Genomic DNA, 20234 nt, shown 5'->3' on the forward strand with positions numbered 1-20234 from the left:
TTAAGGAATCAAATAAAAACAATATTTAAAGCACTTAACACAATACCTGGCATATGTGGCTACTGAATTATTCATTATTGAATGTTTTTACGCTATATGAAATTAAGGTTAAGTTATGTTCATACTGTTAACTGAGTCACTATGCTTAACTGAACTTAAGATATATTGATCTCAAAAGAGTTACAAGAAACAAGAGGTACTTTTAGTCTTATCATCATTAATTACCATTCTGAAGTGTACATTTATTCATCCAATTACAATTTTCACTGATTAACTGATTTACTTTAAATAATAAAGAATACAGTTAATATGAAAATTACTGGCATAATTTTACTTTAGATTAGTGATGTTGTTTACTATCCTGAACTATCCATTCATGAAACTTTCAATCTGCTACAGAAGGCTAATAATTTTCCTACTTTTCTTAACACTGTATCAAATGAATGCATTCTTACCAAAACTGATTTGCAGGTTCTTCAAATGGAATTTCCTATGCCTTTGACTGATAGCTTTGTTTATACTTTTGCACTACAAGAATAATAAAAGGAATCAGATACCTTTCTATTATTTTTCCTAAAACTTTGCTTCCATAAAGCTAAAATGTCCACTGATGACATCATCTACCTTTGTTTAACCACAGTAAATAGTTTACATTTCAAAGGAATGCAAACATTTCCCTGGATAAAAGCCTGTAATGTAATACAGACTGTAAATTTAATGTCCCGTAGTATATCTAAGCAGGTATAGCTGCTGATCATATATGGATTAAGACAATAATTTATCCTGAATAATTTTTCATACTTCAACATGAAAAAACATACCTAGTAGTCAAAACCCTTATTTCGTTTTTCTTTCACAAGTATAAAGTCGAAGTCCAATCTACCTTTCCTAACTAGCTCATATTAATTTTTTTTCATACTGCTCAACTATCTGACACCAAGTAGCATTCTCCTTTATTAAAAGCATCTTTATTCAGTCAGAGCAGTTTTTTTAAAGTGAGAGTTGAATTGTGCATTTGGTCCAGAATTAAGAGAGAAGTGTTTTGCTTTCTTTTTAACCTTACATGGTTAGACATTTAAAAAAAAAAAAAAAAAAAAAGGTTTGTAAAGGGTATTATAACCAGCCCTACCTCTTTAACATGAAGGCCTAATACTACATAATTCTTTCCAAGAAGCTGACCAGGAGTAAAATGTAACCTCTTGTAGAGGTGAAAAAAGAAAACTAGAGGCATGAGATTAAAAAATCATATGGGTAGTTTATAGCTACTCATAGAATTGTGTGCACTCACAGAGTGAATCTAGAAGCAAAAAAAAAAAAAAAAAATAGGGATTTGATGAAGTCTAAGATAAAAAGATCCAGTTCCAGTTCAGACTAGGAGACCTTGCAAATTTTTTCAATAAACTTGCAAATGGAGTACATTCTTACATAATGACTTGAGACCTTATCTAAACAGTCTGACTGAAAGATGCTTGTTCACTTGTTAGACATGTATGACATTACTGAGAAGATTTAGAGTTCTGGAAGTAAAGAAGACTAATTGGCCTGTGCAGGTGTATGAAGAATGACACATTAGGCAAGAGGTTATGTAAACCATTTACTAAAAACACACAGCCTGGATTTTCACATTCCCAGACCTCTACTTATCTTTTCTAAGTATGAGGGGCCTGAAATTCTTTGACCACCATCAGATTTAGTGGATGATAGAGCCAATTTCGGATTAAGAAATTATTTGTGCAGTTTCAAAACACAAAAACAATTAAAATTTTCAGTCAGGTTGAACATGTACACTTCCTCACTCAAAAAGCCCCACCACGAAGGTATTCAGATCTTATCAATACTATATTTTTGCTTTTTAAAACACAATTCCTTCTACAATAATATACTAATAAAGATTTTAAAGTACTGCATATACTGTTTCAGTAAGAGGCACAGAATGAGAATATTAACCTTGTCCTTTAACTCCGAAAATAAAACTCATGATCAGGGTTTCACCGATAGTACAGGAAGGAAAAAAATAATTAACCAGTGTTAAAAATTAAACAAAAATTTACTTTTTATTGAGTATTTATTACTTTACATGCAAAGCATATTAAAAGTGAATCTATATCACGTTGACTACCCCAGTGAAAACCTACGCAATGGGAATTATGAAAGCTGTCTACACAATACTAATGTGATCAATAAATGATCCAGATGTTTCTCTACAAATTTGCATTACCTGAATTAGCTGATTTTTCAACAAAACAGTAATTTTAGCTTTCATATGGTCTTTACTGGTAACAGCAGACATCTGATACTTAAATTTAGCAGAAAAGCATAATAATAAAAACCCTGAATAGCATAGTCAAAACTTTCAAGAAACAAGTTCACCAAAAAAAGGTAATATACATCTATTACGTATCCAGAGGGGGAAACAAAACAAAACAAAACAGGCATGTAATAAATGTCCATCAAGTGATCATCACTAACATTCTATTATTACCAAAGTGACTGCCAATATGTGAACTGTTTATTAGACTTAAATACCTAAAAACAAACCAGTAATCAATAATGTATACAGAAAAACTAACTTAAAATTACATTTGAATACCATTAACAGTTTGGTGTATCTGACATACACTGAATTCTTTTTACTTCACCACTGCTACAAATGCCTTTAAAATGTTCTTTTCATAATACATAATTATCTTAAAGAAACATGGTAAGATACTTCCCAATATGCATCAGGTCTTTCATGCACCATTCAGTAAATGCTGCAGCAAATTAAACAGTACCTATTAACCAGACCTAAAATACAATGGCTGGATAATAAATATAAAAAGAATACTTTTGAATGAACTATTCAGATTAGACTGGCTAATGCTACTTAAGATAAAGCACTCTTAAGATAGCATTGACACACACTATACAGATTGTACAATGCTAGATAGAAGGGCTGGTCCATGTCCATTTTTTGGAAACTTCTGTAATATCTAGAATTGTATACCCAGTTGACTAATAAATACTTGTTGAAAGAATAAGTATGAAAATTTAACATAACCCCCTCAACCACATTTTTCTCACATATAATTATTTTGGGGGGGCAGGATGGGGATATGACTTTAATATGCTGTGAGATTCTAGCTAAGTAAACTAAAAAAACAACGTGGGCTCAGGTTTTCTTGGACTATGATTCAAGTCTACACTGACAATGAAACGACCAACTTCTATACATCAATGAGAAAACCTAACAGGATGGGGGGAAGTGCCTTTGTTGATGGACCTGATGAGCAAAATGTTTGTCTTATTAGTACTATGTTTTCCGTTTATTGAAACAACAAAAGAAAAGTGTCACTAGTTCTCAGATAAGTCGTACAAGTTACAATCCTAATCAATGGGATGTCCTTTATTTATGAGAGCATAGTTCCAATGCAAAAGAAGTCAAGTTTACTGTTACATATTAGGAATGGTTTAGATATAAATAAGAGAACATTTACCACTGACTTTAACATGTTATTTTAAAGTTCTGATTCCTGAATGTTAGTTCCTTCTCACTTAATATATTCTCCCCAGTGAAAAGCTGGTGTGTTTGGTTTTTCGTATTATAAGATGAAAATATATGCCTGAATCTTATAACAGGTTATTAACAATATTATGAATAGTTATTAAATAAGTGCCAACATTCCATGAACTTACTAGGTACTGAGTCAAGATCAAAGAACTACAAAAAAGAGGAAAGATAACTATCACTATACATATGAATACTGTGTACGACATCAGATTAAACAAATCATCAAACCCAAGGTCCTTCCTATTTCGTCTTTTGGTGTTGAACATACAGACGTGCTACTACATTGACTTGCATTATTTTCCACAAAGTATTAGTGGACTCAAAAACTTGCATTTTAATTTCTAATTATAAAAATCCAGAGTAATCCAGAAAACAGAAACCACATGTAACTGAGGTAGGTTTTTTACCTTAAGAATACATTGCTTTCTACTGCAACTAGAAAGTTATTTAAAAAAACACATTGTTTCAGGTATCTGCTCCTGATACTTAACCTTCTGTTATAAACTACTTGAGCAAGTATTACAATTTTAATCTACTATATTTAATAAATTTCCTTAGAAATACACACCCTAAAGCCTTCCTCTTCCTCTCTAAAGGTAACTATAGTGCAATAAAATTAGTAACAATTCTAGAAAGATGAAACAGATATTACTACAGTAATTCCCAAGTTAATGCATGTCAGAAATCAAGGAGGAGAGTCACGTTCATTTTAAAGATGATAAACTTACTGTTTTGAAAATAATATCATAAACACATTCAAACTTTGGATATGCTTTATTATGCCACAAACTCCCAAGAGATATAAGAAATATTATTTCTGAACGGGACTAATAATTTCACAAATACTAGCACTTTATTGACAATAGCCAAGTTTTTTAAGGTCATGCACATGTATTTAAGTAATCTTTTTAAAATCTCAGTGCTTATTATAAAATTTAAAGGGAAACTGTAGCAGATCCTACTTTATTTTTCAATATTCAGTGTAAAAATCTATATGTGATATAAATATACATTTTAAGGACAGGAGGGAGGACTGCAAATGAACTGCTTTGCCTAAGTTGTCAGGCTCCTGCACATTTGCACTAGGTACCGTTATGTAAAAGATCATTGTTGGAAATGCTCCTGATAAACTGAAATAAAGGAAAAATTTTAAAACAGCTTGGTCTTTAAAAGCATTAATACCTGGTATAATTTTAAAGGGGGAAATGAAATATTCTTTTACTTCCAAATGGATTAAACAGAAAATTCAAAATACTTCTCTTATTGAAAAACGAGTACACTAATACATTTTAAGCCTGGATACTAACACCATTTTCACAACATCCAAAGTATGGATGGGAAACTAGGCAACACCAATATTTCTGCCACACGCCTAGGGGTAAACAAAGGGAGATGAGGATTTCACCCCCAAAGATAGTGACTGAGCCTGGCATACCACTTTGACATGTGGGCAGCAGATCACTGTTCCCATGCTGGGACTATTCTCCAAAAAGGATGCCCTTATGCAGTAATTCTATAACTTTATCAAGTTTGGTAATCTAACATTGAACTTCTTGCTAAATATATATATGGACATATGTGAACTTCTCCAGTGACCAAGTTAACTATTAAATAAACTAAACGGTGAAAAAATGCTAATAGCTAAAATTATGTTAATTTCAGGGTTTCCAATGTAAGATATAGGAGGAAAGAGGCAAGGGTAGCTGTTTCCAAATCTAAGTTATGATCAGAATCATTAGATGTTGAGCTTTAAAAATTCTATCCAGGGTCTCAACCTAAACCTATCTAGAAGCTATAACCCAGGAATTCTTTTTAAGCAACCCAAATGATTCTGATGATTAGTCAAGGTTGAAGCTTCTGAATTGGGGGCATGGGGGAGGGGAGAGAGCACGATCTAGGTTATCGCAGAGTTGTGGAGTTCAACACTGATATTTATCATTTACTCTGCATTTTTTCCCAATTGTCTCACCTTCCCTATTTTTCTAACAGTGAATAATGAAGTGGCTTAGCACATAAAAGGAAAAGAGTCAGTAGGGTACCCAAAATGGGTTTTTACTATGTTCAAGCCATTTACGTACATTAATTGGATAAAAGGGTACCAGTATACCGTTTGAGATTCAACTTCTGACAGATATTTCTTAATGTATTTTAAAGGAGGTTTTCTTACTCAACATGAGAATGTAATATAAAATAATTCTAAACATTATTGTTACTTAATAAAAGAGAAAATTTGTATAATTCTTCAAAATAATTGTTTTTAAAAATCCAATGTTAGGAAGAAAATCCCTTAAATTTGAGGTAGGGGAATAATTCTCTCATATGGGAACAACTGTGTCACAGTATTATACTCCAAATTAGAAATTAAGCAAAGTATTTCAGTACTATTTCTGTTTACGTACTGTTTTGTTACAGTAAGTACAAATGTTTTAAATGTGGATAAATATTTTGGTTTTGATTTTAATGCATATGATAATTAAAAATATGGATTTTTTTTCCTTCTACATTGAAATTGTATACACTCTCTAGGCTTGATGAATAAACAACTTTTAAAATACCCCATGTTCACTTATAAACCTTGGAATAATAAAAAAAAAAAGTAGTACCTACATAAGAAATTTTACATTAAAATTACAATTGTATGTTTTTCTGAAGTCAAAGTGATTTTAAATTTATTTCAATATTTGAATACAAAATAGTACATTTTAATTTACTATAGCATAATTCAAGTATTCTCTTAAATTTTGTGTTTAGCCAACTAGTATATGATATTAACTGACTTTTTATAATAGCTTTCCTTTTTAAAGATGACTGTTATACAAAAGAGTGTGACTCTATGTTCCTCTAAATTGCTTAGAATAAGTTGAGAGAACAAATGACAGTAGATAAAGACCTTTATGAGTAAATCATCAACATATAAAAGGTCGCACACATCAGTAATAAGGCATTTGCAGGTAACTCCCTAAAAAGTATTTGAATTCATGTAAACAAAGACTATGTATATTCTTTTAGGGAGAAAATGCACTACCATAGATGAAATATATTCAGATGGTTGTGACTTTAAACCATATATTATTTGAATACCACACGAAACCGAAAGAGGCATAACCTACCAGTTTAATAACTAAAAGATGTTACTTATTCGTGAACTAAAAGGTTGATACTTTTTGAAACTGATACTGAAAAAGAAATATTTTGAAAATAAACATCCACTGTTTTCTAGAAATAAATATACATACTTAGTTAGTTTAATGTATTACAGCATAGGAATACTGTCCTAGCGCCCATAACATTCAATCAGTAGTTTTAAAATATTTTTCCACACTGAGCCTTGAATCTTCTACCTTGTTAGCTGTCCAACAACTTTCAAAAGAGTTTTATTCTCCTGCTTTAGTTGTTCATTTTCATCTTCTATGTCATCTAGGTCCTTAAGGAAACAAAAAGGAAAATAATACGTAAGTTTTTAAAACACTTAAAAGTATTCTTCAGGTGATTAAAAATTTTTTCAAAAATATACATTCAAAGATAATTCATACAAGCAATTAGTCTGCAAACGAGGGCTAGTTCTGAAAACAACTTTGGAAGGAATATGCCCCACCTAAAGGCAGCATCCACTACTAGACTCCTCACTGGTATCATGATAATGCAGGCCAGCTCTTGCCAGATCTTTCCGTTTTTAAAGAGAAGCCAGAAATCAGAATTCTTTATGGTGAATCTTCCAATTTTTAATCACTATAAATAAGTTTTTAGTTAAAAACAAATCCCTCCTCCCCCAAATTGAGGGCTAAATACATATGCAGTCAATATGAGGTTTGGGGCCTTGGATTGCAACCTTGTGTCAAATTAGGCATCAAAAAGATCCAGGTACAAGTTCTAGATGTACCCCTACCACCTTGGTGATCTTTGACAAGTATGCATGTTGCAGGGGGGAGCATTTGGGGAGGTGATAGAACTGAGGTACACAGAAAAGGAGGCCCGGGGCTCACAGAGTTGATCTGGTTCAATTTACGTTGGCCTCCTCTATGACATTTTGTTGAAGGGAAAGGTTTCGAGCTTAAAAAAATGTGAAAGCCACTAAACTAGGTGCTTTAAAGTTATCTGATTCTAGCTCTATGTTCCCCATGTTAATCTTAGTACCATATATACAACCAGTTGGTAAATACAAAGACAATCCACTGTAAGTTTTAGTTTGAAGAAAGACTATGTCAAGGTAGGCTATTTACTGATGGTTGGAAAAGCAGACATTTATAGATTTAACCTTGCAATTCAAAATACTAAACTTGGAGAAATCAATTTGAATTCTAAGTGTACTACTGGATAGCAAAATTCTGATACATTTAGTATACTGTCTTTGAACAATTAGGTAAATGATTTTTAAATGTACAAACACAAAACCTGTATTTACTCACAAACTAAATGAATGATATTAAGAAACTAATTTGTTGAAACTAACAATAATAAAGATGCGGGATTCCTAAAATCACTACAACTGAGACCTACCTAAGGTTTAGAATTAAATAATAAAATACATTCACATATCATTACTAGATTATAAACTCTGTAAGGGCAGGTGTTTTATTATTCTTTTTAATGAACACACTGCCTAAGACAGTGCGAATACATCATAGACACAAAAATATTTGCAGATTTTATTAAATCATATTCTAGAACCAAAAGAGGAATGCCCGTGTTCCAAACCAAGATGAAAGGCAGTCTATAAGAATGGAAGAGCTTACTTAGAATTAAAACTATTGAATACCTGAGGGTCAAATACTGGCTCAGCAGATAACTATGTGATTACTACATATGACCTTGAGCAAGTTAAACTCTGAGTTTCAGTGTCCTCATCCAAACCCTGCAGTTAATGCTATAGAGCTGTATTAGAATGAGTCTGCACATAATGAAGCTTTCTAATTTCTCTTCTTTTAGAATTAGAGTTAAGATTGGATTAGGAATTTGTTCCATTTCTCCCTGAAGCAAATTTATTTCTTTCCTCCATCTTATGTAAAGCCTTCGAAAAAGGGAAACTATGAAATCTCTCCTCATTACCATTACCTAAGTATGGGCTAGCATTAATACCTGCTTCTTAAGCAGGGAGTAAATTCTAGGGCTGAAAGAGAAAGAAAAAAAAAAGAGAGAGAGACCTTAGGTTTAGGCTAAACCTAAAGCTGGGGATGCATATGTATAACTGGAGGAAAAAAAGTGGTGAAAATACCACAAAGACAAGGACATATGGAGTTTCTTATGGCAAGACAGTAGCAATTTTAGTTCTTCATTGGGGCAACTCTGTACCAGTACCATTTTATGTGTGGCACTGACCAAGCTGCCTCTTACCTCCAGACTCTAACAAAACACAGAACAAATCCATTCATTGGTCCATCCCCAAAAGAACAATGTTAAGTAAATACAACTGACTGGTAACTGGCCAGAGGAAATCAGTTTATAGAATGAAATGATGGTTCTGGCTACCACAAATTACTATCACATTAACAAAAGAATGAACTATTTAGTTCATATTACTATTTAATAAAATTAAATAATTTCTTCATATTTATGTATTTTCATCCAGTTGACAGAAAAAAAGGAAACCATTAAACTGAAATATGTGAATACTCACTCGATTTAACAAATCAATTTCTTCTTTGAGTTTTCCAATCATTTCCTCTTTATCTTGCATTAGTCTCACAAGTCTTAAGTTTTCTTGCCTTTCTCTTACCACTTCCTGGTAGATATAATTACAAAGTATTAATTGGGAAGTAACAAGTTGTTTATAATCTTAAATAGCATACATCTGCTAAGTCTGGTGAAGTACCTTAGATACATGAAGATTTCCAATGAATTTCTTAAGTCACTTGGTAAGAGAAGGAGGACCCCATCCCAGAAAAGAACCAGAGAATGAGAGGAATACAGGAGTTGTAAAATATACTTCTAATTAAATCTATGTTTACCCAAGTTTTTAACAAATACCAATACTCAATGACTTTAGCTCTTTAGTTGATCACCACCATTAGTAATAAAATATCTTAACATTTAATGGCTAATACCCTGTTGAAGGAAATTCAAAATTTTAATAAAAAATACAAAGTTTAAGAAAAGGAGATGGCTCTATGGAAAACTCTTAACAGAAAAATAATGATCCTCCATTTTACTTCTGGCTCGGCCAGTTAACTGACAATGGATAAAATGAAGGAACTGAAAACGATTACTGGTTTTTAAACTTTTTTTTTCTTTAAACAATGCAACACCTTTTCCAAAGAAATCTTATTCAGAAGCCAGGACTTTACGCTGGGTCAGCCACCTTGGGGGCAAAAGTGAAGCAGAACTGAAAAGGTCTCACATAGAATTTGGCTTCTTTCTTACTCACCCTCAGAGGAAAGCAGCCAGCCTGCCTCATTAATCAGCTGCTGCCAACTACTAGGAACTCAATCCAAACTCTTGTGGAACTTTAAAAGCCCTTCTGAAGAACCCCCTTGAAAACTATTATACTAGGTACTCCTTAAAGTTTTTAATTTAAACTCACAGAAACTAGGGTTAAAGTTCAAATGTGAACTAAAAATAATCATAATATTATAAAAAGAAACAATTTTTAAAATTCAATCTCTACTTAAAACAATTTTTATATCACAAGGAATAGTTTCAGTTCAGCAAAATAAAACACACTTTCAACAATCAGAAAGTAATTCAGCACCGTTATCAATTTTAGGGATTGAATGTTTACAGAACAAAGTTGAGACCCCATGGTTAATAAATTAACGCCAATATTCATTTGAGATGTTCTCAAAGATACTCCTAAACAGGTTTATCCTTAAAATTGTTTCAAACACCACAGTGGCTCTAGGCTCTAACTCACAACCCAGAAGAAAGTCTACAACCTGTACAGATAATATAATAAACACACAGTAGTACATACTGCTAGCAGAGACTTCTAACCATTTCAAAGGCAAAGACTGTTTTCAATATATTAAAGATAACACTTGGCAAAATGAGAGTATCCATTAAATATTAACCAATTCAAGAGCTGGCTCCATTTCTAAAAGTTTTAACATCAACAGAACTGGATAGAAAAGTATTAAGGAAATCAGAAAATGCTTAGCCACTATGCATCTAGAAAATATATAATTAAGAGTGATTCAAAGCGTTTATTTGACTACACATGGAAGTACCGATGAACACTAATGGTATCTTCCATTAGTGCCCCTCATTCTTTTCCCTTTTTTGACACTGTCTCTTCCTTACACATTTCAATTTTTCTCTCTGCTGCTATGAAAGTGAAAAAGGCATTCTAATGGTATATTAATTTCATAAACCTTAAATAATTTGTAATTCATACCTTTTCAAGATCTTCAATTTTCTTTTCCAATGTGCTACTTGAGACCAAATTACCTGAAGCATTTGCATCCCTGTTATACCTGCTGAACCCACTTCTATCTGTTCGGGGAAATCTACTTGAGACATCTTCTTCAGAGGCAGTGGTTGTGCTATGGAAATAAAAAAGATACAAAATTTTTTTTTTTTTTTTAGATGTTGGGGGTAGGAATTTATTAATTAATTTATTTTTGCTGTGTTGGGTCTTCGTTTCTGTGCGAGGGCTTTCTCTAGTTGTGGCAAGCGAGGGCCACTCTTCATCGCAGTGCGCGGGTCTCTCACTATCGCGGTCTCTCTTGTTGCGGAGCACAGGCTCCAGACGCGCAGGCTCAGTAGTTGTGGCTCACGGGTCTAGTTGCTCCGCGGCATGTGGGATCCTCCCAGACCAGGGCTCGAACCCGTGTCCCCTGCATTAGCAGGCAGATAACCACTGCGCCACCAGGGAAGCCCCCCAAAATTTTAAAGATACCTAATATTCAGCAAGAAGAGTGCCAAGAGTATTTTCTATTCACCCTAAACAATTTTCATTCCCCTGAGGACACATGGTTATAATAGCCAACTTATTTATAATTATGGAAGTTAATCATTATTTCAACACAATAAAAAAAATTTTTTTTAATTAATTCTTTTGACCAGTATCTACTGAGTAGCTGCTAAGTACCAGACACTGTTATGAGTACTGAAATGGAACAGGAAACACAGACGTGCAAACACGGACTCTGACTTTCATAGAGCTTTCAGTGTAACAGGAATATAACCAATGACAATAAAGCAAGACAACCATCACAATAAGGTAAGTGTAAGGTACTCTGAGAACTATGACAGGGGACCTAATGTAGCCTATCTGTAGTGAAGAACCACTTTCTCTTCTCCTTTTATTTTTAAATTCCATTACATCATGGACCAACACTTTTTTTTTTTTTGGCCGTGTTGGGTCTTCACTGCTGCACACAGGCTTTCTCTAGTTGCGTCGAGCAGGGGCTACTCTTCATTGTGGTGCACGGGCTTCTCACTGAGCTGGCTTCTCTTGTGGCGGAGCACAGGCTCTAGGCACACAGGCTTCAGTAACTGCAGCATGCGAGCTCAGCAGTTGTGGCTCGTGGGCTCTAGAGCACAGGCTCAGTAGTTTTGGCACACAATAGTTGTTCTGCGGCATGTGGGATCTTCCCAGACCAAGGCTCAAACCCGTGTCCCCTGCATTAGCAGGTGGATTCTTAACCACTGTGCCACCAGGGAAGTCCCCATGGACCAATACTTTTGTAAGACCAAACAAAAATTAACTGGAAAAATAAAAGTTAAAAAGGCCATACAAAATACAAGCCTAAATGTTTTATTAGATTCAGACCCATAAAATTATATTTCAAAAATAGGATAAACAAAAAAGAAAAGAATTACATAAAACTGCATAATTTTCATTGGAAGTATGCATATAGGCAATTATAGAAAACAGCTATCGCACTAGCAACTTTTGTCATTTCATAATTCTTATTTAACCAAAAGTTATCACTGAAATAGCCATTCTTCATATTAAATACCAATTCACATATTCTGAACTAATAGCATATGTCAATATTTAAAGTTTTTAATACAACAAATAAGCTTACTTCTTGCTTTTGCATTAGTTATCTATTACTGCATAAAAAAATATGCCAAAACTTAGTGGCTTAAAACAACACAGTTATTATCTGACAATCTCTGTTGGTCAGGAATCTGGAAGCAGATTAGCTGGGTGTTCATGATTCAGGGTCTCTTATGAGGTTTTAGTCAAGATGTTGGTTAGGGCTACAGTCATCTGAAGGCTTGTCTGGACTAGAGAATTTGCCTCACTCACAGAGCTGATGGTAAAAGGCCTCATCAGTTTCTCACTGGCTGTTGGTCAAAAGCCTCAATTCCTCAGTATGAGGGCCTCTCTACCGGGCTGTTCACGACAAAGCAGTTGGCTTCCAGAGAGAAAGCGACACAACAACCAAGACAGACACTGCAGTCTCTTTTATGACCTAAACTCAGAAGTGACATACTATCACATCAACCCCAGGTTGAATGTGGAAGGGGATTACACAAGGTGAAAATACCAGGAGGTAGAGCTTCCTGGGGGCTCTTTTGGAGGCTGGCATCATTCTTGCTAATCTACCTAATCTAGGTTGGACTGATGACAATGCTGATCACAAGGGGTAAGGTATATCTAAACTACCTCTATGATTTGTTTTAGTAGCACTCACAACAGAGAAATTAGTTTCACAGATGTATATTGACCAGAACAGGGGAAGAGATTTTAGCAAGCTCAGGATATTCGGTTTTAACTTTTACCCAATATGCAGAAAATGACACTTTTCAAAATTTGTCCTCAATTCTTTATTGGTAGCCAGTTCCAATAATTTATCCATCAAAAGTATAGTTAAATCTAAAATAACTTTTTTTTTTTTTTTTTTTTTTTTTTTTTTTTTTTGTGGTACGCGGGCCTCTCACTGTTGTGGCCTCTCCCGTTGCGGGGCACAGGCTCCGGATGCGCAGGCTCAGCAGCCATGGCTCACGGGCCCAGCCGCTCCGCGGCATATGGGATCCTCCCAGACCGGGGCACGAACCCGTATCCCCTGCATCGGCAGGCGGACTCTCAACCACTGCGCCACCAGGGAGGCCCTAAAATAACTTTTGATGAAAAATAATAGATTCTTGATCTATTAATTTCCTATGCATGGGTTTTCTTTTGATGGAAAATAAAATTCAAAGTGTCTTATCAAATTTGTAAGGTATATGATTATAACATTTTGCAACAGTGCAATACTAAAATCATCACCTACTTACTGATAAATTGTGGAACCCATCATAACAATTTGAAGAATCTTTTCCTCCAAATTTCTAACTTTCATTATTGTCCTTTGACCTTATGTAACATTGAAAACATTTGATATTTCTTTCTTGCACGAAAGGCTAATTAAGATCATTTTTTAAAAAAGAATGATGCTATCAGACAAATAAACTTAATTCACATATTTTAAAAGCTGGGGACCAAACTAGTTTCTTTTTTTTAAAAATTGAAGTATAGTTGATTTACAAAACCTGATTTTTTATCTTGTAAAAACATGAAGTGTTCATGCCAAAGGTCAAATACTTCGCCTGAAAATTTCCCTTTAAAAATTATTGTATACCTCAGCATATGGTAACAGCTGATTGGCTCAGCTTCCAAACTATCATTTAGTTTTTTTAAAACCTCAAATTTAATGTACTAGTGTTTAAGTAATTCACACTTTTAGTGAACTGTTAATTTAGTTGATATACCAATTACACTATTTAGTTCAGCCGACATAACAAAACTTTCTCAATGAAACAAGCAGGACATTGATTTACATTCTGGCACAAGTTTCAACATTTTTTCCCTGTCACTGTTTATATAATAATCAGAACATACTCCTGCAAAGCAAAGCAAAACACCAAACTACATTTGTTGACTTGTTAACTCTTCCAAGTTTTAAATACTTCACACAAGCTGTGTTTGTCAGCAAGGAAGCTGAAAAATAAATTCTTCCTTCACATTACTGTCATGTGAGCAAAATCAATGTGTTGATCATATTGTAACAAAAATTCCTTTGCTATCCTGATTTGTCTAAGAGTTGGTCTTCTGTATGACTAAACTGTCCCTAAATATACCAAGCTATGGGTGTTGCTGGGAAGTATTACATGAACTACCTTCTTTGCTACAGATTCAACCAACACCTTCCAGCAAACATCTTTGTCTTGTCATTTGTGTGTAGTTTTTTAATGTTAGCAACCTGAGGTCAGACTGTAAAAGAAACTCACAAAATACTAATGAAATCCTGAATACATATGAAATCCTGAAGATCTGCTTCTGTCAGCTTCTTAACTGTAATAGTTCTTTCAAATAAGGCATTTGTGGTTATGAATATAATTATGTCATGCATGTAAATGCCACTTAAATTTTGATGGTTTTATTGTTTTAGCAGCCAGTACATCACTGCAAATAACCCACTGCGGTTTTAGCACTTCCCATCAATAATGGCTAAAAATTGAACTCAATATAGGCGGGAGGATACTTCCCAACAAAACTAGTACAAACTCTTTTGGTCTGTACCTCTTTGAAATTACTTCCATCATCATCATTTGGTTTAGTATTACTGTCACATTCAGAAAAGATGTATCTTTTATTAAAAAAAAATCTAGGAAAGCTTCCTTTATCATAAGTAAATTAAGACTGAAAATAAAGAATATAAATTTTAGGGCTTCCCTGGTGGCGCAGTGGTTGAGTCCACCTGCCAATGCAGGGGACACGGGTTCGTGCCCCGGTCCGAGAAGATCCCACATGTCGCGGAGTGGCTAGGCCCACGAGCCATGGCCGCTGAGCCTGCGTGTCCGGAGCCTGTGCTCCGCAACGGGAGAAGCCACAACAGTGAGAGGCCCGCGTACTGCAAAAAAAAAAAAAAAAAAAATTTTACTTCCTAGATTTAGATAATACTAACAAAAGCAGAAATTGAAAAGAATAAAAAAGATTTTTAGTTTTTATTTGTTTTATTTTGATTTAACTATTATATATTTACTTTTTAATTATTTTACTTATGGAACAAAAATATGCCTGATTAAATTTAACACATGATTTTAAAGGTAAATAAATCCTTCTTCAATTCTTACACATTTTGGGTTACAAATGACTAACATAAAAATAACACAGGTAGAGCAGAATACACATTCTTCTCTAGCTTGCATGGTATACTAACCAAGATAAATCATATTCTGAGCCATGAAACACACTTTCACAAATTTAAAAGAATAGAAATCATATAATGTCTGCTCTTAGATCACAACAAAATTAGACTAGGACCAGTAACAGAAAGATAACTGGAAAGCCCCAAAATAACATGCAGATTAAACACTGCACTTCTAAATAACACATAGGTCAAAGAAGAAATCTCAAGAGAAATTTTAAAATATTTTGAACAAAATGAAAACGAACCCACAACTTATAACTTGTGGAATGCAGTAAAAGCAGTGCTTAGAGGGAAATTTATAGCAATGAATGCATATATTAGAAAAGAAGATAGATCTAAAATGAATAATCTAAGCTTCTACCTTAGGAAACTAGAAAAGAAAGAGCAAATTAAATCCAAAGTAAGCAGAATAAAAGAATAGCAAGAACCAGAGCAGAAATCAATGAAATTGAAAACAGGAAACCAACACAGAATAATCAATGAAACCAAAAGTTATTTCTTTGAAAATATCAATATAAGCAATAGGCCTCTAGCCAAGCTAACTAAGAAAAAGAGAGGACACAGATGACTAACATCAGAAATGAAAGAGGGACTACCACTAAAGATACCATGGACATTAAAATGATAATAAAGGAATACTGTGAACAACTCTGACCACAAATTTGATAACCTAGATGAAACAGATCAATTCCTTGAAAAATACAATCTGCCAAAACTCACACAAGAAGAAACAAACAATCTGAATAGGCCTGTATGTATTAAAGAAATTGAATCAGTAATTAATAACCTTGCAAGACAGAAAGAAAGCATGAGGCTCTGATGGATTTCCTAATGAATCCCACCAAACATTTAAGGAAGAAATTATACACATACTCTAAAATCTCTTCCAGAAGATAAAAGCAGAGGGAACATTTCCTAACTCATTTTATGAGGCCAGCATTACCCTAATACCAAAACCAAAGATACTGCAAGAAAAGAAAACTAAACACTAAGATGTCTCATGAACACTGATGCAAAAATCCTCATCAAAATATTTGCAATCAAATTCGAGAATGTATAAAAGGAATTATACACCAAAATCAAGTGGGATTTATTCAAGGCTGGTTCAACAGTTTAAAAAAAATCAATTAATGTAATCTATCACAGTAACAGGCTAAAGAAAATCACAGGATCACACACAAATTCAGAAAAAGTATTTGATAAAATGTAACATCTATTCATGATAAAAACTGGACAAACTAAGCACAGATGGGAACTTCCTTGACCTGATAAAGAATACCTACAAAAAACCTACATCATATGAAATGGTAAGACACTCAAAAGCTTTCCTGCTAAGATCAGGAGCAAGGCAAGAATGTCCCCCCCACCACCATTCCTTTTCAAAATCTTACTGGAAGTCCTAGGTAATGCAATAAGACAAGAAAAGGAAATGAAAGTTATACAGTCTGGGAAGGAAGAAATAAAACTGTCTGTTCACAAATGATAAGATCATCTATGGAGAAAATATGAAAGAATCCACACCAAAAAATTCCTGGAACTAATAAGCAATTATAGCAAGGTTGCAAGATACAAGGTTAACATACAAAAGTCAATCCCTTTCCTACACGCTAGCATTGAACAAGTGGAATTTGAAATTAAAAACACAATACAGGGCTTCCCTGGTGGCGCAGTGGTTGAGAGTCCGCCTGCCGAGGCAGGGGACACGGGTTCGTGCCCCGGTCCGGGAAGATCCCACATGCCGCGGAGCGGCTGGGCCCGTGAGCCATGGCCGCTGAGCCTGCGCGTCCGGAGCCTGTGCTCTGCAACGGGAGAGGCCACAACAGTGAGAGGCCCGCGTACCGCAAAAAAAAAAAAAAAAAAAAAAAAAAAAAAAAAAACACAATACATTTACATTAGCTCTCTCCAAAATGAGATACTTAGGTATAAATCTAACTAAATATGTACAACATCTACGTGAGGAAAACAACAAAACTCAAATGAAAGATACCAAAGAAGAACTAAATAGAGAAATAATCCCCGTTAATGGATGGAAGAGTCAATATTGGCAAGATGTCACTTCTTCCCAACTTTGATTTCTCACTGATCTACTGGCTCAATGCAAGCCCAATCAAAATCTTAGCAAGTTGTTTTGTGGCTATTGACAAACTAATTCTAAAGTTTACATGGAGAGGCAAGATCCAGAATAGCCAACACAATATTAATGAACAATGTTGGAGGGCTAACACTACCCAACTTCAAGACTTACTATAAAGCTACAGTAATCAAGCAGTGCAATACTGGTGAAAGAAGAGACAAATAGAGCAATGGAACAGCAATGGAAGCAGAAAGAGACTCACATAAATAACCCACAAGTGATCTTTGACAAAGGAGCAAAGGCAATACAATGGAACAAAACAGTCTTTTCAACAAATGATGCCGGAACAACTGGACATCCGCATGCAAAAAATGAAAAATAAGACAAAGACCGTATACCCTTCACAAAAGTTACTTCAAAATGGATCACGGACCTAAATGAAAAATGCAAAACTACAAAATTTCCTAGAAGATAACTAACATAGGAGAAAATGTAGAAGTCCCTGGATATGCTGATGACTTCTTAGATAAAACACCAAAGGCACAATCCATGAAAGAAACTGATAGCTGGACTTCATTAAAATGAAAAATTTCTGCTCTGTGAAAGACAATGTTAAGAGAACAAGAAGACAAGCCAGCCTGGGAGAAAATATTTACAAAAGACACATCTGATAAAGAACTGTTATCCAAAATATATGAAGAATTCTACAACTCAACGATAACAAACCACCCGATTGAAAAATAGGCCAAAGAACTTAACAGACACCTCAGCAAAGAAGATATACAGATGGCAAATTAGCATATGAGAAGATGCTCCATATATCATCAGGGAAATGCAAACTAAAATGAGATACCACTGTACACATATTAAAATGGCTAAAATCAGGATCAATGCTGGTGAAGATGTGGAGTAACATGAACCCTTATTCACTGCTGGTGGGAATGTAAAACGGTACAGCCGCTTCAGCGACAGTTTCGTGGTTTCTTATAAAACTAAATATACTCTTACCACCAATCATGCTCCTTGGTATTGACCTAAAGCTGAAAACATATGTCTACCCAAAAACCTGCACGTGGGTGTTTATAGCAGCTTTATTCATAATTGCCAAAACTTGGGAGCAACCACGATGTCCTTTCAAGGTGAACAGACAAATAAACTACAGAAAATGGAATATTATTCAGCACTAAAAAGAAATAAGCTATCAAGCCATGAAATGATATGGAGGAAATTTAAATGCATATTACTAAGTGAAAGAAGCCAATCTGAGAAGGCTATATACTGTATGGTTTCAGTTACATGACATTGTGGAAAAGGCAAAACTATGGAGAGAATAAAAAGATCAGAGAGTAAAATGATACCATAGTGATGGATACATGTCATTATACATTTGTCCAAACTCACAGAATGTACAACACCAAGACTGAACCATAATGTTAACTACGGACTTTGGGTGGTTATGATGTGTCCGTGTAAGTTCATCAATTTTAACAAATGTGCCTCCCTGTTGAGGAATGTTGATAATGGGGAGCCTATCCATGTGTGGGGACAGGTTTATATGGGAAATCTCTGTACCTTTCCCTCCATTTTGCTCTAAAAACTTAAATTAAAAAAAATCACGTACGTACCACAGCACCTGAACTAGTCGATATCCTGTTCTGAAAGGATTCTGCTTATCATGCACTTAGGTGTGATAATGACAATGTTAAAATGCAATTCAGGCTTCTAAATATTTACTCTCAAGTTTTATTCTGACCTTGTCATGGATTACTTACAAACAGTTCAAGGACCACACTTTGAGCAGCATTATGCTAAAGAATGTTTAAACTCAGACTTAAAAGAGGAATAAGAATGTGTAAATATCTAGAAACAAAGAGTACGTGGCCCTTTGAGAAACAGAAAAATCTAATATGGCTAAAGCATGAAAGGTAAATATAGGGGTGATAAGATATGACACTGGAAAAGCAAGCAGGAGACCTGAAAGCAAGATATGACACTGGAAAAGCAAGCAGGAGACCTGAAAGCTATTTTATGAAGAATTTCAACTAATGGTCTCCAAATTTATTCATTACATACACATTGGTATGTATATTTATCTACTATCTTTATAATCGATTTACAATATCATTATGTTTGGTTATATATTATATATTACATATTCATATATCCTTTATTGTACAAACATATATGTAAATCAAATAACATGATTTATATGATATTGTTAAAATATTATCTGTATCACAAAAAACATAAAATAAAGGGGTGAAAAGAATTTTAAATGTACATCTTTTTTTTTTTTTGGCTGCGTTGGGTCTTTGTTGCTGCACGCAGGCTGTCTCTAGTTGCGGCGAACGGGGGCTACTCTTCGTTGCGGTGCACGGGCTTCTCATTGCAGTGGCTTCTCTTGTTGTGGAGCACGGGCTCTAGGCGGGCAGGCTTCAGTAGTTGCGGCGCACAGCCTCAGTAGTTGTGGTGCACAGGCTCAGTAGTTGTGGCTCGCGGGCTCTAGAAGGCAGGCTCAGTAGCTGTGGCG

General features: G+C 34.5%; 1 protein-coding gene across 2 annotated transcripts in view; it reads right to left on the reverse strand.

The window, feature by feature from the left end:
• Positions 1–6423: 6423 nt before the first annotated feature.
• PAWR (pro-apoptotic WT1 regulator) overlaps positions 6424–20234 on the reverse strand; it is a 106536-nt gene continuing 92725 nt past the window's right edge. For both annotated transcript variants that reach the window (XM_079715004.1, XM_079715003.1), the window contains 3 exons: positions 10878–11025; positions 9165–9269; positions 6424–6974 (listed from right to left, as the gene is read on the reverse strand). In XM_079715004.1, the coding sequence (XP_079571130.1) occupies positions 6888–6974; positions 9165–9269; positions 10878–11025 (340 nt within the window). In that variant the 3' untranslated portion in view covers positions 6424–6887. The remainder of the gene's footprint in view (positions 6975–9164; positions 9270–10877; positions 11026–20234) is intronic.

Source organism: Hyperoodon ampullatus (genome assembly GCF_949752795.1).
Source record: "Hyperoodon ampullatus genome assembly, chromosome: 11".
NCBI classification, from domain to species: domain Eukaryota; kingdom Metazoa; phylum Chordata; class Mammalia; order Artiodactyla; family Ziphiidae; genus Hyperoodon; species Hyperoodon ampullatus.